General features: G+C 44.1%; 1 protein-coding gene across 2 annotated transcripts in view; it reads left to right on the top strand.

Annotated features, from left to right (window-relative positions):
* The window catches only part of Pbx1 (PBX homeobox 1), a 313260-nt gene extending 289588 nt beyond the window's left edge, over window positions 1-23672 (top strand). The window contains exon 9 of one of the 2 annotated variants that reach the window (XM_042258536.2): window positions 22167-23672. In XM_042258536.2, coding sequence (XP_042114470.1) covers window positions 22167-22187 — 21 coding nt within the window. In that variant the 3' untranslated portion in view covers window positions 22188-23672. The remainder of the gene's footprint in view (window positions 1-22166) is intronic. The other variant, XM_042258538.2, reaches the window with a different exon arrangement.
* Window positions 23673-25583: the final 1911 nt, after the last annotated feature.

Raw genomic sequence — 25583 nt, 5'->3', positions numbered from 1 at the left:
CCACACCTTCTATTTTGATGACAAAATTACAAATTATTGATCTCATTTCCTCTTGAAAATCTAGATGAACCTGATTCTTAGGGACAGAGTAGTCCAAGTGTGTGTCAAAGTGACCTTGGTCATGGCGTCTGGTCACAGCAATAGAAAAGTAACTAAGATGGGAGCTATGGTCAGAAAATTAATGGTGGATGCTAGGACAGACCTGAGATGAACCTTGACTCTCTCTGGGGAGATGAGCCTTGGGGAAGTGGTAACAGAGTAGTGATGGCATGATATGACTTACATTTAAGAATGTGACTCTGGCAACTGTTGTGAATAGGCCACAGGCAAGCAAGTTTGGAAATAAAGAGTCACTGAGGAGATGATGACAGTATTTTGGGCCAAAGGTGATGGTGGTGCGGCCCCAGAGAGATCCTGATATAATAAAATGTTCTTTGCAGGAGCTAGGGAGATGACTCATCTGTGCAAGTCTGTGCTGTATGAGTTTGATCCCAGAAGCTACATAAAAATAGCCACAGTGGGGAATAATCCCCATGCTGGGGAAGTGGAGACAGGTGGATCCCTGGCATTTACTGGCTATTGTGCCCAACTCAGGCCAATGAAAGACAGTTTCTAAAAAACGACACCCAAGGTTGGCCTGTGACTTCACACATGTGCATGCATACATACACATGTATAAACACACACACACACACACACACACACACACACACACACACACACACACACACAGCACTTTGCATTGATGGGGGGAAACTGTACAAATATCTTCAGCCCCGAAGAAGCTTTCCTTGTGTGACTTCCTCCCTGGATTTCATTGCTCAGTCCAGATGGGCCCCACTACCCACAAGCCCCCAGAGTACTTTGCTTATCCCGTTCTTGTAACATTCATGGGTTTTTTGTTGGAATTATTTACTCTCTGCCTCCCTTGTGAATTGAGAACCTCTGCTCATGTAAGATATCTTATTTGGCCTCAGTGGACATGAAAAGGTAGATAAGACTTTTATCCCAAACACAACTTCGAATGGGATGGGACTGAACAACGACTCCCACGCTTACCACCGAGTGTGGTTCACGGCTGTCAAATGAATAAATAAACAAAGAAATGTAGCAGAAGCCAAACCACTATGGGCTGGAGCCGCAGCGTTCTTATTAGCAATGCTGTTTAAAGTGTAGTTCAGGGTTGGTGTGCAGCTTCTACAGACTCCCTACGAGTCCCCAACTCGGGCAGCACCATAGCCCGTAGATAACACAGTGCTGAGAGGTAAGGATCGTGCCAAAGCATGAGAGGGAGGTTTGTGGAATATTCTAGAAAGCAGGCAGTCCAGGATTATCCCAGGTTGCCGTGGGCATATTCTCCTTTTTTCTTTTTTCTTTCTTTCTTTTTTTTTTTTTTTTCCTGCAGTCATGGTTGTTGATGCAAAGCTATCTCCCTGGTGTCTCTGGGTGACATTTGTTACTTAGCGTCCCTGGCCTTAAATAGAACTCCTGTCCTTTTTGCTGGATTGTTCCTCCTTTGCTAATGCTCTGTCTCCCCCAAGTCCCAGGAAGAGCACTTGACATTTGTTATTGGTACAAGAGCATCATTTGCTGAATGTGAATAGAAAACAAAGTCTCCCCAAAGGGTGGGGATGAATGATGACCTCAGAGCTCCTCACCCTTCTCTTCCTCCAAGCACAGCAGCAATCCCCAGCCATGCTGGGTCCTAGAGCAGAGCTACCCCATCCATGCCACACCCTAGCTCTATGGAGATCTGTTTCTGTAATTACCATGCATATCTCAGTGGCCAAAGGCGATGGGTCATGGAGTGACAGGATGGGGTGAGGGGAGCTTCCTAGATGCCTTTCCATGTGAAATGAGAAGATCCCTGTGGAGATGGAGCATGCCACTGACCCCCAAACTTCCTGCTGCCTCAGTTAGGATGCACTGGGATGACAAGGGAAGAAGCCTGTTCCCTTGGTACAGTGCTTGCCACATAAGCCTGAGGACATGAGGGTGAGCTCCAGGAGCCACATAAAAAGCAACGGTGCACACATGTAATCCCGGTACTGGGGAAGTGGGGACAGGCAGATCCCCTGGGACTTACTGGCCATCCATCCTAGTTTCAGGCCAGGGGGGGACCCTGTCTCAAAACACAAGGTAGAGAGAGGACAGCCTGAGGAACGATACAGGAGGTTGACCTGTGACCTCCACACCTGTGGATGTACACCCATACACTCATGTCCACCTGCCCACACATAGACACATATATGCACAGACACACACCTAGCCCTTCCTGTTACCATGCTCACTGTCTAGTGAAAGTGCCTATATAACATCTACCTGTTATTCATAGAATAGGTAAGATAGATACGGTCCTATGAGCAGCTATAATGAAGAACCCTGAATTAGTCAATAGGGTCAGCAATGTCTTCTTAAGTAACTGCCTAAGGAGCACAAGCTGTCAGATTAGCTGAACAGGTAGTGACGGACAAAAGGAGAGTGCTAAGCTGAGGGGCCACTGTGGGCACTGGTTAACTGCAAGAGAGAAACTGGGAGTAGAATTTGCAGGCCAGGAAGGTCAAAGAACGGTCTCCAGAGAAGTCAAAGGTCAGAGAGTCAGAGGGGGGCCTCGCTGCCATTTCCCCATCCTGTCTTCACTTGTTGGGAGTACCTGCTCACAGCACAGCTGGCCTGTCACGCCCTGCAGCCACGCCCCGAGCGTACCTGCCCACAGCACAGCTGGCTTTCCAGACTTGCACGTTATGCATCTACGAACAAGGATCAAACGTATTTTTAAATTACTTGTATGTTGAACAGATATGGACTTTTTGGTCATTATCCCCTAAAAATCTAATAACAACCATATTGGGGCTGGAGAGATGGCTCCAGGGTTGAGAGTGAGTATTGCTCTTCCAGAAGAGCTGACTTCCCCATAGCTACATGAGGCAGCTTACGAAATCACCTGTAATTACAGCTCCAGGAGAGCTGATGCCTCTGACTTCCACAGACACCTGCGTGCATGGGCAGATAAGCTCATACAAAAAGACAGACACGCAATTAAAAAATAATACAAAATGGCCATCAGTTCAGCAGCTTTTACACTGTAGTAAATACTATAAGTTATCCAGAAATGATTAAAAGTATAGTAAGATGTGTGCAAGTTACATGAGAATACTATACTGTTTTTTTAAAATATATTCTTGGATTTTGGTATCTGCTCGGATCCTAGAACCAATTCCTGTTAGATGCCAGCAGGCTATGACTCCCTATGAGTCACACAGATCCTGACCCACACTGCTCATTCACTCATTTGCTTATTGAGTAGTGACGTTGCACCTGAAATTAAGAATAGCAAAAGAATGCCACCCTTCCTCCACCCTTAGAAAAGAGGCTGGTCTTTAAAGAGACAGAAACATAAAACTGGGCCTCCGTTTTGATAAGCAGCAGCGTGACCTTGGGTCCTTGGGAGGAGTGACTGGATCCTGGTTAGCAACAGAGGTATCAGGTAGAACTCAGAAGAGGAAGAGAGTGTGGACATCTGTCGTTGCATGGGTCAGTTTAGAACCCGTGGTTTCCCATGGTTAGCACCAGGACCCGTATGTTTCCTAAGCCCTCGGCTCCTGGCCCCTAGCCCTTCAGCCTCCAGTGGCGGTCTGTGTAAATCTTTCTTGGAGAGTTGTTTCCCCTCGTGGTCATACAGTAACAGCCTACTAAACCTGCCGATGGGGTGAATTACGAGCCGGTCCCTGGAGCCCCAGGCTCTCTTGCCCACAGAATGAATTGTGGCGCTCCGGGCTGCTGGGCTTTTTATTTATTTATTTGTTTGCTTTAGCATATTTTAATCTGGTCATTAAATTGCAATCTGCCACCCATCCCCAACCCGAGCTGTCTTCAGATGGAACAGATTTTTCACAGGTAATGATACCTATAAACTTCAGGGACGGCAGGCACCAGAGCAAACTGGAAGTGGGGGGAAACGAGAGGCCGTGGAGACACATCCCACCTGGCTGAACTTTGGCTATCCTGTTCCTGCTCTGGCTCATCCCTACCTTTTACGACGCACCTGGGATGACCAGTGGTTCCTGAGCAGCACCCGTGGCCAGGCGCAGCCTGGAAGCCCGTGGAGGGAGGCAGAGGTGAGCCTCCACACCTTGTCCCCGCATGCATGAGATCATGCTGCTCCACATTGTGCCGGACAGTAAAGGTGTCGCACAGCCTGCCTTTATGGTACCGCACAGGGAGAGGCGTGCACTAATAAATCAAAGGCAAAGAGGGTGCCAGATGGTGCCACAGTGATTGTATTCTCGAGGTCATCCTTCTCATCTGCAGTCCTCTGTACTGGGGGGATTGCCATCTGACAGCAGGGCCACCAGCCTACAGAGGTGACACTTGTCATGGTTAGAGTATTGGTGCCACAGATGTGTCTAGCATTTCAAAAGTTGTACTGACATATTCCTTTGGAGCATCACAACCGTTGCGTGAACCCGAAGGAGCAGGTGTCACAATTCCCTTCCTGCAAGAAATAAAACCCAGACACAGGGACTGTAGAGCAAATTGCCGAAGGAAGCATCCGGCTGCTAGAGGTGTGCAATAAGTGCATTTAGTGTTAGAGTCACTTCATGTTGCCCTAGAAGAGCCCAAAGGCTCATTTCAAGGCTGGCTTATAGAATGCCATCCAGGTCTTGGGAGCTGGAAGCTTCCACTGAGCAAGCAAAGTCAGGAACCTGTTGCCTCCTAATTAATTCGTGTGCATACCAGAGGTCTTGGCACCCTGCGGGGTGCTGTTCAGGTGCAACTGCTTAGGAAGGCAGGCAAAGATGCACGTTCACATCGATGTGCTTGTAGTGAAGTAGGCCGAGTTTTCAAGTTTCCCACTTGCACACTTCTCGTGTTCTCAACAGCTTTAAGTAGGTGCTGTGGTTCTGCTCATCTCAAAGGGAAACTCGGGAGGCACAAAGTAAGAAAGCAGAGGAGCCGAGAGTTTGGCTTTGGTGTCCAAGCTGCTAACTGTGGAGGTCTATGACCTCTTCCTGGGCATACAGGGTCCCGCTCTGAGTACCAGCTCTTACTCTCATGGCTGGAACCCAGGCGCAGCTACACTGGCAAAGGCATTCTTGCTGAGTGAAAGTTGGAGCTGAGAAAGGAACAAAGAGATGATGGCAGCTGTCTTCTCACACTGAAGAACCTGGAGCTTTTCAAGAAATAAACTCCCAAAGCCAGTGGACCCCTCTGCACTCTGTAGCTTCATGACACAGATGCAGGCACAGAGTTCAATCTGGAGGTCAAACTTGGGACTCCAAGGTTCTAAGTAGCAGCCACTGGATCACGGCCTTTAAACAGTTACGCTGCGTTAGAAAAAAAAAAGTTAACACCAAGCCAATCTTTGTACTCACTGCTATAGATGACTTGGTAACAGAGATCATCACACTGTGTCTCAGTTTAGAAGCTGCATCTGCATAAAGCAGAAGCCTAGGTAATCTAATTTTGCTATTCTGTCCCTGTCAGCTAAGGATGACAGGAGTCAAGTTCACTATCCTTTCTCCCTATGGCCCAACCTGCTATCCAAGATCCTCCTTATGATCAGGCACAGAGTCATGGAAAGCATGAGAAGTGTCACCAGATGTCAGAACATGCTGATGACATGGTACAGCAACAGACAGGCTGGTGTGTGTCAAAGCCATTGTGCCAAGAAGTCATCTCAGGATGACATTACTTGACGACATCCTTGCCGAGGTTAGGAGCTACCCAGACCTAGCATTCTGACCCTGACCTTATAACCCTTGACCTTTCCTTATTCTCAGAGTCACGTGCTCTGTCACTTACCCGGCTTCAGTCATGATCCTGAGAATGACTTTGGCCATAATCTAGGTGCCCATTCACAATTCCTGACAGATGGAAGACTTGCTGATTGTTTTATTATTTGTACCCATATCATTCCCAAATTAAGTAAAATGATCTCTAAATTTGAGGATCCGGTGCCTAACTTTATTTTGTTGTGTGTATTCATATTTATGGGTTTTTTTTTATTTGTTTTGTTTGGAGTGTGTGTATGTATGAGTGTGAGTGTGAGTGTGAGTGTGTGTGTGTGTGTGTGTGTGTGTGTGTGTGTGTGTGTGTGTGTGTGTGTTTTAAGACAGACTCTCATTCTGTAATCTAGGCTGACCTTAAATTCATGACACTCCCCCTGCCTCAACCTCCCAGGAGCTAGGATTATTGGTGTGAGCTACCCATGCCCAGCCCAGCCTTCTTTTTGGGGGGAGGGAAATTTTAATATGTAGCCCAGGCTAACTTTGAACTTGCTGTATATCCCAGTCTGGCCTCAAACTCCTGCTCCTCTTACCAAGGCCAAACTTGAAATAAATGGGGTTTCAAAAATAAGTAAATTACATGGCATCTGAGATTCAGAAGTGATGCCAACTTTCCCTTAGCCCATCCATAGTCTTCACAAACTGGACGTAAGTTTACACCATCTCATTTGTAGGACCGGTCTTCTGATACAATGGCTAATGACATTGTTTTGCAAGAGAGAAATTCTTTTTTTTTTTTTTTTTTTTTGGTTTTTCGAGACAGGGTTTCTCTGTGTAGCTCTGCGCCTTTCCTGGAACTCACTTGGTAGTCCAGGCTGGCCTCGAACTCACAGAGATCCGCCTGGCTCTGCCTCCCAAGTGCTGGGATTAAAGGCGTGCGCCGCCGCCGCCACCACCACCACCACCACCCGGCAAGAGAGAAATTCTTGTATGAAGTAAAAAACATGGGCTACCAAGAAAACCCCTAGAGTGTCTGGATTGCAGGGAAAGAGGACAGCACTGGAGAAAGACCCCAGTGAGACTGGGAAACCCGAGGTGCAGAATGAACTTGGTGCCTGGAGATCCCCAGCTCTCACATCCTCACTCCGCTGTGCAGGAACTGAGAAGTCCTGAGCAAGCTATCCACTTCCTCATCAGTAAAGCAGGACTCGCATGAGTGCCAGGATTCACGAACTAGTGTGTGCCAAGGGCCCAGCCCAGGCCTGACGCAGCAGATGTTCCGTTCATCGGATTCTCCTCCATGCTTCTTAAAGTCCAATATTTGTCTCCAAACTCAGGGCAGGCTTTAAAACTGAGCTGCACAGAGGATATCTCAGGTACCATACTCTATCCAGTGACAGAGTACTTTAAATTGTTGAGAAGGAAAAAGACCACCATATATGGTCTGCAAATTCATACTCGGGTGCCCAAGGCCAATGGCCCAGAATAGATACACCCAGTCTATAAGACTGAATGTCCCATCTCCACTGATGGCCTGGAAGCTGTCCCTCTTTGTCTCAACACACTATTCCTACCAGCTACACATTTGGGAAATAGTTGAAAAAAGAATATTAAACAAACCCCAGAATCAACAGATACCCAGGAAGGAAGGGAAGGAGGAGGAGGGAGAAATAAGTCAGTGACTGCTCACCAACTGCTTCCTATGCCCTGTGGATTTCTTGTCAATGATTATTCAATCTCAGGCCTGACCTTTCTATTCTAAATAACACTGCAATATCAGCGCAGCCCAGCCCGCAGCTTTTGCAGGAAATTAACTGTATCTGGTTCTCACAGGAGACCCAAGAAATCCCCCCAGTAACTAAGCCCAGACTGGCTCACAGACAAAAAGACCCAGCATTATCTTCTTCTCATACATTCCTCCTAATGCCCGTCTAAATATCACGGGGCTCCCAGCTGCTTCGTTCTAATAAATACTCATCTATTCTCAAAACAGACAAATGTTAGGTCTCAGGTGGGGCTGAGCGTTTCGTGTGGTAGGAAGAGAAAACAGGGCAAGAGAAAGAATGGAACGGCTCCTAGCCAAATGGAGATTTCCAGACAGGTACAGTACTAGCTAAAGAAAATGGCTAATGGTTTCTGGCAGAGCCAGAGTCGGAGGTGATTTCTAAATGGCCGCATTTTATAGCCAGTGTCCACGTTGAGATGTCCTTTGTGCCTCTGGTGCCGCCTTGGGTTTCTGAGCAGCCGTAAGTGGCAGCGGCACAGTGAAGGATGGTGACCCAGCTGGTGTGGCTTGCATCTTGCCAGTGGGTGGGAGAGGGATTGAGGGGTTGAGGAAGCAGGCTTCACAGTGAAAGTGGCGGGCTTCTGTTGGCTTCCCCACTCTGAGTTAGAATCTGCACCCGAGTTCAGACAGTTGCATCAGCCACAAGAGCTCTACATGGAGGAAAAGAGGAGAGAAGAGACCTAGATTTCCATGACCTTGGGAGCCTGGTTGATTTGCAAACAACAGTATACACACAATGGAAGGGGCAGGAAGACCTAGCGTTCTGCGGGTGGGGAATGCCTGGATTGGGGTCAGTGATGTGAAGAAATTCTCTCTGCTTGGGCTTTTTGGTCCCTCATACATACATCATGTCTTGGACTCAAAGAGAGGCCTTCAGAGATGACCTGGTCCATGCCCAGACACTTGCTCGTAATCTGTGAGCCAGCCCGGCCCATGTCCAGGTGACACCCAGCCGGAGAACAGGATGCGTCGCCTAGGGAGGCAGGTGTGAGTTTCTACTCAGATCTTTTGATCCCTCTAAGAACCGCTTACAGAGCTCTGACTCCGTGACTGGAGATAGTACACATTCCAAGCAGCTATAGATTTCAGTCTTGTCAAACTCCTACTCCATTTCCTCATCTAAGTCAGTGGTTCTCCACGTGTCTGACTGACTGGTGGAAGGTTCTCCTGACCATTGGCAAGAGGGCCGCTGACAGTCTGAAGGTCTGTGCCTGTGTCTCTGGCATAACGTAAGGATGCCACACCATGTTGGGCCCCAGAATTTGAGTTCAGTTGTAGAGACAGTAATATTAAAACCCTACCTGACTTCCAGGGCCTGGCTGTCACATCACATTCTCCAGACGGCTCCGCAGGGGCTCTGATCTTGGAGAACAAGCTATTCTCTGACCAGTTGCATCTACCATGTACGCCTCTTTTTAGTCACCAACTGTTTACCCCTTCCGTTGCACACTCTGGAACAAGCTGGTTGTGATGGTATATGCATGTAATCCCCAGCACATGGGAGGAAGAGGCAGACAGATCTCTGATCTCTGTGAGTTCAAGGCTGGTTTGGCACATAGAGCTAATTTCAGAACAGCCAGGGCTACATAGTGAGACTCTGTCTCAAAAACCCAACCCCCTACTGTGGTGGTATTGTGTTCCCCAAAATATCGTGTACCTTAATAAACTTATCTGGGGTCAGAGAACAGAAAAGCCACTAGTTAGGCAGTGATAGCACACACCTTTAATCCTAGCATTCCAGAGACAGAAATCCCTCTGGATCTCTGTGAGTTCAAGGCCACATTGGAAACAGCCAAGCATGGTGACACACGCCTTTAATCCCAGAAAGCCAGCCTTTAATCCCAGAGAGTGGTGGTAGAAAGCAGAAAGATATATAAGGCGTGAGGACCAGAAACTAGCAGCATTTGGCTGGTTAAGCATGTGGCTGGTTAAGCTTCAGGCTTTCGAGCAGCACAGTTCAGCTGAGATTCATTCTGGATGAGGACACAGAAGCTTCCAGTCTGAGGAAACAAGACCAGCTGAGGATCTGGCCAGGTGAGGTTAGCTGTGGCTTGTTCTGTCTCTCTGATCTACCAGCATTGACCCCAATAACTGGCCTCAGGTTTGATTTTATTAATAAGAACTTTTAAGATTCCTGCTACACCCTACCCCCGAAAAAAAAAAAAAAAAAAAAAAGGAAGAAAGAAAGAAGAAAAAGTAATGTTCCAGGACAGTTGACAGGTAGTGTCTCATGGAGCCATTAGGCCATGGAAAAACCTAAAAGCCATAATTCCAAGGCCATGGTTTAAATCCATCACCCTCTTTCCGCTCTGCTTGCCAGGGAGACTGGAATAATCCACAGGCCAGGAAAAGGCAGACTGCCTTCCTGAATTTGGCTCTATCTTGCTTTAACTGTTTTCTTTAGAAGACCCAAGGATAGGTATATGATTCCCTATGTGATAACTGGCTCAGAAGCCTCTAAACCTCACAGTGGAAGTCAGTCATGGCCTTGGCTCCACCCAGTCAGCAGGAATTAATGACCTCCTCAGGCAAGACCTCACTTAATCTGAAACTAGAAGCATTCAGCTAAGTACGACGGAGAAGTAACAACCAAAGGAGGTAAACAATTGGTGCCTAATAAGATGTGTATACAGTAGATGCAGCTGTTCAGAGAATAGCAAAGCACCTAGGGAGACGTCTGGAGAGTGTGAGGTGACAGCCAGGCCCTGTAAGTCAGGTAGGGTTTTGATGAGTGGATATTACTGCCTCCAATTTATTGGCCCAATAAACAGGCAGTACATGGAGGGTAAATAAATGTAAAGCAGCTTGGCAGTTTAATGTGGGTGTGCACGCAGGCACAAGCAGCTGCTGATGTGGGTTTTCATGAACTAAGTGAAGGCCTTTTCCTGAAGCTTCCACAGAATCTCATTCTAGGATATTTTAGTACATACACCTACCCAATCAGAGACAGGTGGCATAGGGTCTTCTAGGGGTCAGGACCAAAGACGAAGACTTCCCAGAGCTTTGGTAGGGGCCTACATGTCTAGTGCTTTGTTGTCTCATCCCCTGGGAGTCCTTGGGGACCCTGAGGTATACCACCTCCAGAGGCCAGTGAAAACTGCCCAAGTCCTTTGCCGCCCTGTCTCTGGCAGTCCTCAACCCCCAAGCTGAAGGGAGGAAGAGAGTACTGTCTCCATTGTGTATTATTCTGCCATACAACACTATCACAGCAGATAAGGAACTTTGCATACATTTGTGTAACAGGATGCATCATCAGATTCAAGTTTCCCCTTTACCAGGACAGAGACAATATCTCCTATTCTGCTCTGCATTCCCACCCCCTGGTCCAGCAGCAAATAGTGTTTAATACACATGGAACAAAGACTGCTCCAACTCAATTCATCTTCATCTTTTTGGAGAGGGATGTGTTGGGGGGGGGGCGTTGAATGTGAAGTCCTATAAAGGACCTGAAAAGGGTGATGAACCTTCTCACCAGGGAAAAAATGTATTTATGCACATGACTTCTATGGCAGGAAGATAGTCTTGCTCTAGGAGAGAGCATAGTCAGCGTACAGCATCCTTGGCAGGTGATTCTGCAGCCTCTACGTGGGCCTTCCCAGAGATGGGAAATTAATTCACTGTCTCCTTACTTGGGAACAGTGCTAATGCCTGAAGGAATGTTCTTCATATAGTGAGCAGCAATCTTCCTTTCTGGAACTCACACCCATGCCTCTCTCCTGAGCAGTTTGAAACAGAGAAGGAGCTAGATATTTGCTACAATGGATTTTTATCCATCATGTACATACTGCTTTTCAAATGTTTGTGAACACAGGTCCAGAGCCTTCATGGGCTTCTCTTACCTCCTCCTGTTTTGTTCAGATGGGATTTACATCTCTTTCCTGACCCTACCCCTGTTTATCACCACCCTTGATAACATATGAGGCCCAGGGAATGGCCGAGGACACAGAGACTGTTTATTCCAGTGTTCCAGACAATGCACAGGCTTTATGTTACCTAAGTAGCCATTGCTTCTTGGAGAACTTCTCACACCATTGACCCATAATTAGCAAAGAGCCAGTGATGTGCCCAAGCCTTTGCTCAGGTGTGTGCTTGATAATATCCATCTCCCCACCGGGCGTTTGTGCCACTCGCCGGTTAGATCTAATTGCACTGCCTTTACATTTATCCTTGTTAAATGCCACCCTATTCGATTTGCTCCTTGAGTCCAGCTTAGTGAGACCCTTTTGAAGCCTGATTTTGGCATTCCACATATTAGCTCATTACTCTCAGACAATGTGTTTAATGTGTAACAAAGAGCTACTATTTCCTGACTGTTTCTCTGACCAAATGCTACACTTTACACAGCATAGTAGCCCATTCCAATTCTTTAAAGTGTGTGCTACAACACTGGGGTGTTTTTTTATTATTTATTTTCATTCATTTCATTGAAACAAAATCTTTCTATGCAGCCCAGAATGGTCTGGAAGTCTCTGTGGAGACCAGGCTGGCCTTGAACTTTGGGACATCCTGTTGGCTTAGCCTCCTGAGTATTGGCATTACAGGAATATACCATCACATCCTGTTGATGCCCATTTTATATAATTGAAATCCATGAAAATTCCCAGAAAAGTTGAAGAACTTATCTAGAGACACATAAATACATAGGAGAGTCAGGCTGGACACCCAGAGTCTGCCCCAAAGGTGATGTGCAATGTCACCATACTAGGCTGCTGTCCACACAACCATGCTTTAGACAGGACCAGCCAGAGCCAGTGCCTGTGGCAAACACTGTGGACTACTTCAGGCTGAGGTCAGATCCCTTCTCCTTTATTGACATGTTATCTTTCTCCTTACCTGCTTTGATTCCAAGCAACAACAAAAGGAATTTTGTTCAGTATTTTGAAGAAATCGAATCAGAAATCCTGTGTTGTTCTAAGATCTTCCTTCTGAGGAGTAAGTGATGCAAATAGGATGTGTCTGTTTGGGTCAATTCATGCTGACCTTTATACATCACAAATGATTCTACGTCACGCTTTGAAGTCGCTATTGAAGTGGAACCTAACTTCTTACCTAAGACGACTTCTGAACCCTGTCAGTTTGTCATCCTAAGGGGTGCGGTACACATTCTGTTAATCAGCCTCTCAATAAAACAGAAGAAAGTCTGAGGTATTCTTATTATTGTTCTCCTAAACATGTCACATATCCCCCCTAATTAACGACAGTTAGGCCTCTAAGACTTCACACAAATGATTAGGAAGCATGTTTTGGAATTTCAGCCAGTCTGAAAGTGTCTCTCGCAGCCAGATACCAACCACCTTATGCATGACCCTGTCCGTGATTAGTTCTTGTTCTTGCTGGCTTTTATTTCAAAAAATACTACTTACATTTCTTAGTAATTTATATTCTCACAGATGTCTTTGATCCGAGACCACTGTGGGACAATGGGAAAGAAGCATAGAAAAATGGGAGGTCAGATTTCTTCCAGAGATGGTTTGGAAAATAACAGTTAAGAAAAAGAAAAAAGGAAAAGCCAACGGGGTGGAGAATAGAGGCATGACAGGAAAGAGCTTGTGTCTCTGGCCTTGTTCTTGGGTAAACAAAAACAGAAACAAAAAAACAAGCCGTCCACAGGAGACAGACACTGCCACTAACAAGGGGCTGCCATGCCCCAGGCTTCTGAGTTGCGCAAGGGCTGTTCCCTGTTGGAGTGGTTTACTTAAGCATTCCATTGCCCACATTGGGTATAAATGGGCAGATAAACAGTGGGGACCATCAGATTTAGGAGGTAGACTCTTTCTGAATGTAATTGTGTTTCCATCATCCATTACTATGACCTCTCCTACCTATTTCTCTCTTCTGACACCCCGGTTTGACTGATTTTTTTATGTGTGCCTAGGTATTAGTTCATCAATGCTGTATCATTCATTTACTTTTTTTATTGTATATTATATAATGTTGAACATGAATGTTTATATATACAGAGAACTTCTTATTGTATAACTTTCCCATATCGGTCCATGCTCCTAACATTTTAACAGGGTGAAATCAATGCAGACCATCGTGGGTGTGAAATGGGGCTACGAGACACAGTGAGCTTTCCCCTCAGAGCCTTCCTTCGTGAGCTTGTTCCTAGATTGCATAAAAAGGAGGATGTTGAGCACCAACATTGACCACTCTCTGCATCTTGGCTATGGGTGTCATGTGACCCCCCTGCATCCTCAAGCTCCTGCTTCCTTGACCTAACTTTGGTGATAGACTATGCCCTGAACTACATGACAAAATAAATCTTCTCTGCCCTTAAATCCACTTTTCTTAAGGGTATTTTATCAGGGTGTTTATAAAACCATTTTGTGTGAAGGCTAAAGATCCAGAATTGGCTAAAGATCCAGAATCCCTTCCCTATAGATTCACAGGTGTAGAATGGGGAAGGGGAAAGATTCGAAAGCATCAAAGCCACCTCCCATTGATATGTTGGTGGATAACAATCTACAGAGAGACCCGCCTAACATGGCATGGCTAGGGTTCAGGATGGGGTTGGGTAGCTCAGTGGCTGGGGAAGCTGGCTGACTCTGGGGTTAAGTCAGGACTGGAAAAATGGACAGAGATTTTTCTATGGTTGTGAAGGAAAAGGATGAGAGAAGCATGAGGGGGCAAAGACTCTGTCCAATAGAAATGGGGGCCTGAGAAAGTCTCTGCCAAGCCAATACCAAGCTCTGCACCAAAATGCTCTTCTAATTGAACTCTACAGTGCGCATAAGAAAGCCGCTGCAGACCACTGCCATGCTCAGTCACTGCCTGAGGTGGGCCTCAAAAGAGCTAACTGGCAGAGACTCGCAGCCACCCACAAGACTCTAAGCTGGCCTGTGAACTTTTGTTTGTTTGTTTTTGAGACAGAGTCTCAGTATGTCTGTCAGGCTGGCTTTAAACTCTTAGCACCCCTGCTTCAGCTTTGCCCAGTTATAAACCCTTCCAGAAGTGGGACACGGAGAATGCATGCATGGTTTCCATGTCTTCTACACAATAAGAACGGAATCTTGTGTCAGTTTTATGGAAGTTCTGGATATATGTATTTCCCGTGACTTTTTAGTAATAGTAATGTTTATTTTTCCCCATTGTAAAGTAAAAGTATTGTTTTTCACACAGTACAAATGCCCAAAATGGAAAAATACAAACATGCACTTGTATAAATATTAAATGTATTAATATATATGTGTGTATACCCACCTGGGAATATGTGTGAATATATATATGTATATATATATATATACACATATATGCACATATACATGTACATATATCAAATGGTTTTCATTAAAACATTTTACAGCAGGCATTTGGGCAGCAATTGAAAATGGCCTGAGGTGTCTCCAGAGTCGAGGTCAGTGAACTCAAAACAACCTCTTGAATTTTCCATTAGTGCATAGTTAGATGAAGTAATAAATAAATTATTATTAAGCACTTTGCAAATAGAGTGTTATGTAAATGCTAAATAATCATAATAATACAGTAGTATGCTGATCTTGATAAACGGGTCGACTTTTATGTCATTTAAAATGGATGGCGCAGCAATGTCTGTGAAGACGAATGAGGTCCACGCTCATGGAGCTCAATAACACACACAGACTCCTCTGCTAGGAGGCTTGGGCCTTTTCCGGAGTGGCTGCCTTCTCTTCCCCTGGTCTCTGTGGGACAATTAGCAGAGGAGAGGGATTCTAGCCCAGCTTTAAGGGGTAGTAAAAGGCTCCTATGCAGAGATATTGAAAGGAGACCTAGGTGAGCGCGCAGGGATTTGCATTTCTGAGAAGTCAGGGCTAATCTATACCAGGCTAGGGGCAGGGAATTAACATTTATTGAGCGCCTCCTGTGACCCAGACACTGTGCTCACTCAGTGCTCCGTGTTTATTATCTCATTCATCCTCCAGGCCAGCACATTAAGGTAATAGAGGAATGGAATAAAGCGGAAAGCATTGCTATTTTCTGTAGAAAGGCAGAGACCGACCTAGTGCAGGAGCTGCCGTTTGCATTCTGCTTGCCCGGGGAGGAGATGGAGGGGGAACGTCCCCAGGAATCAGTAGAAGCCAGACCCAGTGATCTGTCCCTGCCCTCAGGTGCTGGTACCTTTCAGAAAAAGCATTTGTGTGATGAGTGACATGTTTCTGTGGAACTACACGTAATGACTGCTCCTTCTCAACCCTGCCAGACGTAACACACACACACACCACAGCCCAGTGCACAGATTCAAGGCTTCCATACCTCTTAACAGCATTTAGCAGATGTTGATGTAGGCATAGACATGAGCACAACATTTCGTCAGTAGACTATGTACATTATTTCAGTCCTTACAACAGCCCTTGATTCACATGGTATTGCTTCTTAGATGAAAACCGAGTTTTGTTATGTACCTTGTCATGTTCCTCCCAAGTGCAAGAAAAAGGAGGTGAGAACCAGGTAGGTCCACAAATCCTGGGACTTTTAACTGTGTGGTGATCTTGTTCTACTACCTGTTGACTCTGAGATCTAAGCACCTGGGGATTTGTTTTCCCTTCACCCATCACTGGGTTATGCTCTTAATGATGACTTACCCTTTGTTTAACATGTAAGGTTTTAAAGGTATGAATAGAGCTCAGTTTTCTGTGTGTTTGTTTGCTAACACCTTTGTTGGCATAAGCGAAACACTAGACTGTATATTTCAAGTATGGTTTGATAAGTATTGACATTTATAGACAACAGTCACCACAACCAAGAAATTGAACCTGTGACCACCAATATAGTCTTTGGACCTTGTCCACTTTCCCTAGGCAACCATTGACCTGCTTGTTTTGGTCACCACATCTAGGTTGCATTTTCTAGAATTTTGTCTACATGGACTTGCACGGCATGCAATCCTTATTGTCTGGCTCCTTTCATTCAGTGTCATTACCTTGAGATTCATATGAGTATTTCGTTTTTTATTTACAGAGATAAGAACTTTGAATAGTTAGTATGTATCTTACATAGTGTTTACATTGGACCCAATCCAGACTCCAAATTCAACTTTCATCATGTGTGACCAGTGTACTAAGGGAAGTTTCTTAAACTCTCAGAGACTTGGTTTTCTTGTCTGTTTGGTTTTTATCTGGGTAAACTGCATAGCATACGATCTATACATGAACAACATTTGATTTTGCTACTAAAATAAAAATTGAGATACACTAGAGTAAGAAAACCCATCTACATATTTGTATTCAGCAAAGTACTTGATATTCACTAAAGATTTTGAATTTTATGGAACAAAGGGAGGGATATGTTAATTCAGTTCTCAAAACTGAGCAATTCTTATTTGTCTGACATGGGCAAGAGATCTCTGACTCTGAGAAATTCCTGTTTAGATTGGAGGGCTAGGGGATGAAAGATATAAATAAAGTCATTGCACTGCTAAGAATAACCTGGATTCAAAAGACATTTGGAAGGCAGAATCAATAGACTAGGTGACTGCCTAGAAGCAGGCATGAAGGGAAGCAGGTCGGGTTAGGTTATTCACAAAAGCAGTGAATTAGAAAAATAGACGTCTGTAAACAGGTAATAGGGTCAGTTCTTGGTGTCTTGGCTTAGGCTGAAGATCCAGGTGGAAACCTCCAACAGCAATTGAATTTCTGCACAACTGATCTAGGGAGAAGCTCAGGGTTGAAGACAAAGACTTGTGAATTTTCAGCACATAGGATGATGATGCCACAGAGTGGGTGGATTCACCCAGGGAAAGTGTGTGGAATGATAATAGATGATTAACACATTGTTAAACATGACCCTACAGCAGAATCAGAAGGCACACTGAACTATTCTCACCTGGACCAGTCCGATTGGAAAGGTTTCCAAACCTACTAATTTCAATCATACACCATTTAACCCAGGTGATTAAGTGCACGCTCATCTGTGTGCTATTAAAATGCAACTCCAAAAGGGGGAAAGCACTTCAAAGCAAGCTCAAAAGACTACCTGGTGTGGCCCTTTATCTAGGAAGAACACAGCTGGGAAATGGTAGACAGAAGCCCCAGTGGGACAAAAGAGATTTTGATGTGCTAAAAAATAAAGCCTCACATAACTACTTAGTCTTTTTTCCTATTTTTCTTTCATTGAAAATGGATTTTTTTCATACTATTTTTTCTGATTGTTTTCCCCTCTCCTAACTCCTTCAAGCCCTCCCCCACCTCCCCAGTTCCCATCCAAATCCACACCCTTTCTCTCTCTCTTAGAAAACAAACAGGCATCTAAAGAATAATAATAAAGATAAGATAAAATAAAGCCAAACAAACCAAAAGAGCACAAAACAAACAAGCAAATAGAAGAAAAAGATCCAAAGAAAAAGCACAAGAGACACATACAGATTCAGAGACGCTAACATTCATACCCACAGGAATCCCTTCAAAACACAAAACCGGAAGCCATGATTTATATGCAAAGGACAGGTACAATTAAAAAAAAAATCCATTGCAAATCATTATGAGACAAAGGACTTCCAAAGATGTCATTGAGTTCATTTTGTGTTGGCCATCTACTGCTAGGATTGTAAGAACCCAAGGGGACAGAGGACAGCAAGGAAACATTGCCCTCTGAACACAGCAGCACCAAGGCACCTCTGAACTCACAGAGACTTTGGCAGCATGCAGTCTGCACAGCTCTGCTGTAGATAGGGTCCTCGAACTGAAAGAAGTGAACACATGCCAATCCCTAACCCAGAAGCCGTCTCCATGGATGACCACTCGAAAAGGAGGCTCCAATGGTGTCTCATTGGGGTTACAAAACAATTGTGTTTTCTGAGGATGGAGAGGGTTGTGAGTTTGTTTTATGCTGCTTAGTTGTATATTGATTTCCCCATGCCTGAAATTGTCCCTCCATGAGCCCCCATATTCCCTTTCCTATATCCTTAAGTCACTAAGTAAATGTTAAGTACCTTCTGTGTATACATATCATATTAGGACCTAGAGACACAATGAGTAATGGTGTTTAGTTCCCACCAAAGAGAACCAGAGAATGCATACTTACAGAATACTCAGCTCAGTTCATTTTCAAAGCACTCTCCATTGAGATGGTGTGTGTGTGTGTGTGTGTGTGTGTGTGTGTGTGTGTGTTTGTCTATCTGTCTGCCCATCCTTTTATCTACACTGCGCTGATGTGCTGAGACATAGCTGTGAAGGAAGTGCCCAATGATCACATGATGCATCAGGTGGGTGACCCACAGACCTGGAGTGAAAGTGGGAAGGTCAGTCAGTGGCTCACATCCGGACTTCCCAGCCAAGCATTCTTTCTGCTAAGGGGAGTATTTTTTGTCCCAGCACCCTCATCCTGGGCACTTTGCCTTTGCAATTTCCTGGTTGTCTATTTTATCTCTTTCGGCTGACACATTTGACAGGTCCTTGGGGGGAATACTGACTTCAGAATAACTTGCCTTTGGTCAAGCAATGTGTCCCCCAGGTATATGAGGGGCTTTGGGAGAGCTATCCTCATTCACACGCCGCTCCCAAGCCCCACTGTTCATCTGGAGAGAAATATGCTTATCAGTTCTGCATGTGCCAAGGAGCACTATCAAAACCAAATTAGACCAAGCTGGCCACCATTCAGGTCAGCTAATTAAATTAGCTATTGTTGCATTACTGATAAGGACAGTTTGGAAATGGAAAAAAAGCCTCTTGTCCCAGCAGCCATAAAGAGAAAGCCAAGAAAATGTGTTAATGGGATCACTGTGAAAGGAAACCCCTCAGCCTAGCAGCAGTACCTGGGGGGCTTTGGTGGACTGTTCTATGAGCCATCTGTTCCAATGGCTCCGGTCCTTAGGAATACTGCTGCTTTCTGGCTTTCTGGTCCCCAGCTGTAGCCAGGGCAACTGGTCTCATTCTCTTCCCACTACGATCCTAATCCTTCTGAAGGTGTGGAGGGAAATGGGGACTGGAACCTTCCCTGATGTGCTAAAACATAGCCTCTCCCAAATAGGAAAGCCAACTTTTGGTTGCAAGAGCCATAAGGAGAAGGTAGGAAGAGAAAGGGAAGAGGGGGGTGGGTGGGGGTGGGGTGGGAGGGTGTGGTCTAGGGGAAACAGCTAGGTGCCCAAAGAGCATCATCTACCTGATTACTCAGCCTTTCCACTACTGAGTGCTGTGTTTGTGAGGCTGCAAAGTAAGTTGTCCGTGGTCTTCTAGGTAAGGTGGTCATACAGACTTACACTAGGTCAAGGAGTCAGTGTCCTAGGACCCTGGGCTTGAGTAGGGAGATGTAACAATAGAGAATGGTAGGGAATTCGTTCTCTCTGATACAGCCGGTGCATCAGTGATACTGCCACCTGCACTTTGGCCCTTCTAGCAGCAGCTCCACCCCTCTCAACCCCTCACAACAACCTGTCCTGGCTCCATCTCACTTTACAGCCCAGGTTATCCAGGCTCCCTAAAGTCTGTGAGCTAACTGCCCATGGTGCACTCTCTTGAGCCTGAATTAATCAGCCTGGTGCAGCCCCCAAGGACTTCAAGAGTTTGAAGTTCAACTCACTTCCTTGACGAGATGAAGCTATAGACCTGGAACCATCATGTGATTTCTAAAAACCACACAAATAATAATCAGCAGATCTGGAGTTTCATAGCATCACCAAGTTCCAATAATGGTGCTACCTGGGCGTGACACCCACATGATATCCCTCCAAGAAAGGGAAGACAGCTCTAAGGAGTGCCCCCCTGAGAGTCCACAAGGAGAGCCAGCAAAACCTGCGCTCATGCCTTTCATTCTCTGGCTCCTTTTTCTACTGACCTTAGAGACCCCATCGCAGGCTTTCAAGTCCTAGGAAAATGTTCTACTGTGAGAGAACAAGTGAGTTGTAAGCTTCTTTAGAAATAGTATCCATGTGTCGCTTCATACATGTTTAGTGTCTTTCACTGTTGAGTATGAAAACCCTGTATTCCAAGTATATTTAGAGTCCCCAATAACAATGTGCTGTATAGAATGACAAAGAACAGCAGCAATATCAAGAATAGGCATGCTTCTCTTGTAGGGTAGTGTGTGATTCTAACTAAGAAATCTATAGCGTGTGCTTTGCTGTGAACTTGAACTTTGAAAGCTCCTTCTCCAAGCATCATTCTCTTCATGTACAAAGAAGTCCATTGTCTGTCCCTCAAACTCTAGCATCCCAAGGAAAAAATGGCATGAATAGGCTAAATAAAAATTTCCAAAGGTGAATGAATTAGGATATTTACCAGAATATTTGATTATTAAAAACTCTCACCCCTGTAAAATAAAAAAAAGTTACCGGAGAAGCTGTACTAAGGAAATAGAATCCAAACCTCTGGGTCCACGTCTACATTCATTATGAGTACTAGGCAAAGTTGAGCCATCCATCTTCAAGTACAAGGGTGCATGAGACCCAATGCCTCCTATCAATATATCATTGAAATAACATCGTTAGTGCCTCTATCTCAGAAGAAATCTGTCTTTCTCCAGTGTCAATTTAATCAATTGTCAAATTGGGAATTTGATGGAAAGAAATCTCCTTGCTCTGGACAAATGGTTACTTACAGGATCTCCAATAAAGTCACATAATTATCACTTTATATCTGTTGATATAAATACTATATAATCATAGCATAAAATGGTGGACCTGTCATTATAATCCTACCATCCCAATGGTGCTCACTGTCTATAAAGTCTTCCTGATAGTTGCCCACATATACAGTTAATAATTTAGTAGTTTTATTTATTTTAAAAAATACATAAAAGCATGTTAAGCTAAACTTAACCAGTGTTGAGTTCAGAAGTTACAGTTGATGATACTCTTCCAAACTGTGCTGAACATTCTTTGTTTTTCTTGATCCTCTGACATAAAACAAGAGTCCGGATATCACCCTGATCCTTCATACTGTCAAGGGGTGAAGTTTCATAGCCTTCTCACCTATGTAGATACAAACATTAATTCTTAGATACACTATTAACTCTTGGGGGAAAGTTGGTATGTTTTCTTTGATGTTTTTGTATTAGTACGGGGTTCTATACATGATTCACTAGGGAAAAGAAGACACTTGTGTGGTCTATCTTGTCAAGCCTTCACTGACCTGTGAGAGGATCAGGGGAAAACGTTTGTCATCCATCTTTTTTGGTGATGGAGGCAGAAAACAAAGTGGAGGGGCATGGTTTTGGATGCAAGAGTGTCTAGATAGTATCCTGGTCTTGAGACTCATCAGCTGTGTCATCTGGAATAAGTTGAATAATGCCTTTAGGATCCATTTGCACTTCATCTCTAAGACATGGACAATAACAATTATTTCATAGAATTGTCATGAGGATTAAGCAAGATAATGTAGGGGGATGCTGTAAAAATAAATTACTTTCTTCTTTAAAAAAATGTTATTCTAAACAAGTTACTCCTTTGAACTCTTGCTAATATTTAGAGTAGAGATTTTTTTTCTACATCACATGAATGAAAAACTAACTTCAATTTTTGGCGACTGATGAGCCATCTCTGGAGTCATCGAAGTCCAGGCCTTTCTCTTCTCTTCCTATTTTCAGCTGGTTAGCTGCTCACTGAGATCTTGCCAGAGGGTGGGGAAAAGAAATAAAAATGGAAATTGGTCAATTTGACTCTTTGATAGCAGTTCTGATGAACGAGCCGGGTGGAAGATGTTAAAGTTGTAAACTAAAGTGGAGTTTTGTCTTCTTCACAGGATCTGTCAAGAACCTACTGATGTTCACGGTGACAGCTGCCCCTCTTCTCTTTACTGAACAACAAAAAAAGTCTTCCTCTGCCTGAAGAGTGGCCGATCTTCCAAAATAATACATATTGACTTCCGCAGAAGTGAGAGGTGTCTGCTGGCCACTGACATCAGAAGAAACAAGCCTGGTGAGCAGGAAGCTCGCAGATGTTGCAACTAGATGAGGAATGGATCGTCGACAAGACTCCCAAAGCAATAATCACTATTCTTTCTCTTCTCCACTAATCCAGCAACCGAATCATCACACTTAAGCATTTCCTGTACCACCATATAATATAAAATGTGGTGAGTAGCTAGATATATAAGGTAACCTCTCAACTCCCCCCAAAAATGTAATACATTTAAAAAGTAAGAATTATGCATGTGACAAGACAACTAATCACACAGGGGAGAGAACATGGTTGCAAGTATAGCATCCCCCACGTGCCAGTCACCATGGGAGGTGCTGCACATGTATTATTTTGTCTAATCCCTACCACACCTCCAAGAGGCATTCCTATCCTCTAGTGGATGATGCTATTGAGAGTCAGAGATATTTAGCCATTTGCCCAAGGCCACATAGATAGAAAAGCATAGAGCCTATTTTCAGGTTTAGATATACCTAACTCGATAGTCTATGCTTTGTTACTAACCCACACCTGCCAGGAAGAGAAATCAGAGCTGAAAGACATCATTTAGTACAGCTAAGCTAAAATAGAACTCTAAAATGCCTATCAGCAAAATCTGTTCATAAAGTTTTACCAAGCCCATTGATTGGTTTGGAAACTAGTTTTAGCCAGAAGACAAATGCCTAGATTCTGCAGGCAGAGATGATGGACCAGAAGTGACCATGTGCTAGTCTCAGCTCAACCATTATCCATCTGAGCAAGTGCTTCCCTCCTCCAGGATCTTGTGTCATCATTGGTGACATAGAGCACTTCTATACTGTCTAATGTCACCCTCTATCATTAGACAGCACAATGGTCAATAACAAGGTCTAAAGTCGAGCAGACCTGAGTTTGAATCCTGGCTCCATCCTCAAGCAGTGGGTTGTTAGGCAAGTCATGTATACAACAGAGATAATAATACTACCTCAGGGTCTCTGCCCTTACTGTTCATTCTCCTTGGGACAGTTCCCATTTATCCACAAGGTCACCCTTATACCTCCTTCAGGTCTTTCTCATGTTACCAGTTAGCTAGGCCTCCCTTGAACACAGTATCTAACTTGCAAACCATATTTTCCATTTTCTATTTTCTTTCCTCATGTTATTATTTTCCTTAACACTCAACACCTAACATTCTATACAGAGCACTTGACTATCTTATTTATTGCCTGTTTCCACATTCTCACCTCTAGAATGTAAGCTCTATATGGGCAGGGTTTTTTTGTTTTTGTTTTTGTTTTTGTATTCTTTACTGCTGTATCCCCAGTTTCTAGAATGACTTAGGTGCTTAATAAATATTTCTGGCATAAATGAATGTTTGTCATGAGTATAATTTGAGTCAAGTGCTTTGCATGGGACCTGTCACGTGGTAAACACATGTGTGTTATCTATGTGGCTTGCTGGCTGGCGGTTATTGTTTTATTATTCTACCCAATCTCCATGGAGCACATGTGTTCTCTTTCCCTTCCAGATAACCTAAGATTAATTAGCATTCTGACTTCCTTAGTGAATTTGAAGGCCTATTTTTGAGATTATCCAAAAGCAAGTGGGAATAGTCTTCATGAAAAAAATAAGAAAAACTTGCATGGCAGTTACCTTCACTTCCTATACATTAAAAAAAAAAATCCCACATGAGTAGAAATTCCAAGAAACATATTTCTGGTGCATAAGTAAGAATTTTCACAGAGTTGATGTTTAATGATGAAGTAAGTTATTTCAAGAGATAGGAAGCTGTTCATGCCTGGAGGTCTCCTAGAAGAGACAAGTGGGTGACCAATAAGTATTGCTTTCTGTACATAATCAAAGGAATCAAGGATATTGATGATCAAGAGGCCAAACCAGTCATTGCAATGAAAAATCAAGATACAGTACTCAGCTTCTAGACTGTAACCACAAGGTCCTTGATGGAAAATCCTTTCAAATGTTAGAGAATATAAACCTAGAAGTAACTGTCCCATGATTGCACAAAAAAGTTCCTGGCCATTTCCTCAGGTGACCATCTACTGAGGGAAAGAAGATGGCCTGAATATGTAGAGAACTATTGGGCACAAGCCTAAAGTTGACATTGATATCTGGGACCCAGAGAGTTAGTTCTCACAGTCTTGTTCTTAGGGAAAGGTTCCTACTATGTCCATGCTCTGCATTTGTTCATGATGAAGCCACACAGTTCATAGATACACCTCTGATGATTTCTTCAGTCCTTGATTGAGTAATGGAAAATCGCATGCTCATCAGTCAACCAAAGTATAACAGGGATCCCTGGTTGGTGGAATAAGAACTGTTATAGTCAAGTAGACCAAGAGCAAGCTTCTGAAACCTTCCTCCCTCCAACCTCCACATCTCTACCAAAACAGTAAATCAAAAGCATTCTAGAATAAATTGAACAAACCACTACTTTAAAACCTGAACGATGTCAGAATGCTGATTCCTACTGTATCCTCATGTATCGCACCAATTTGGTGCCTACAAAAACTAAAAGGATCCTAGAGAATGATAGTTGCATGTTACTGAAAAGACATATACATGAATCTTTGCTGATTCAAATAATAGTAACCCCAATTGCAACTGCTGTGTAGAATCTTTGCAAGGGTATATTAACACAGCCTTGGATACTTTACATAGCCTCTCGCATTCCAAATATGTTCTCTTCCATGGTATGAAGAAGTACAACAAGTCTATATTCTCATGGCATAGACAAAATGTGTGTTTATGATTTTGCCCAGAACTATGCTAATTTTCCTGTTTTCTATTTCCATGGAATCCAGTGGGACTTACTTAGATTGACCATGGGATACCAAATGATCATATGACCAGACATTCTATCATAAGTTAGGTTCAATCAGACTCACCAAATTTTAAAGTGCAGTAGACTTGTTGGTGAACCTATTGACTATTTCTAAGACAAGCGGTATATACAAGATTAGAAACAAATAGGCCCATAGGTCACAGTCTGCTGCATGAGTAGGTAATTCAGACTCTAATTTATTTCCCTATTGCTACAGTGGTGTGTTTCCATTAGCGCATACAGTTGGATGCTTGAGAGATCCCTGATAAGCTGGGGGAGGGGAGATTGACTGAGTTTTGTATATGGTTGAAATCTCAAATGGTTAACAGCTGGACTATACCCACCTAGTGCTCTGCAATACACTGATAAGGGGAAATCCTCCCAATGGACAGAGCTCTGGGGAATCCACGGAACATCTACTTTGTGTGGTAATAGAAGAGA

The sequence above is a fragment of the Peromyscus maniculatus genome, chromosome 11 (assembly GCF_049852395.1).
Source record: "Peromyscus maniculatus bairdii isolate BWxNUB_F1_BW_parent chromosome 11, HU_Pman_BW_mat_3.1, whole genome shotgun sequence".
NCBI classification, from domain to species: domain Eukaryota; kingdom Metazoa; phylum Chordata; class Mammalia; order Rodentia; family Cricetidae; genus Peromyscus; species Peromyscus maniculatus.
The sequence above is the reverse complement of the archived record's forward strand: the minus strand, read 5'-3'. Positions and strand labels throughout refer to the sequence as shown.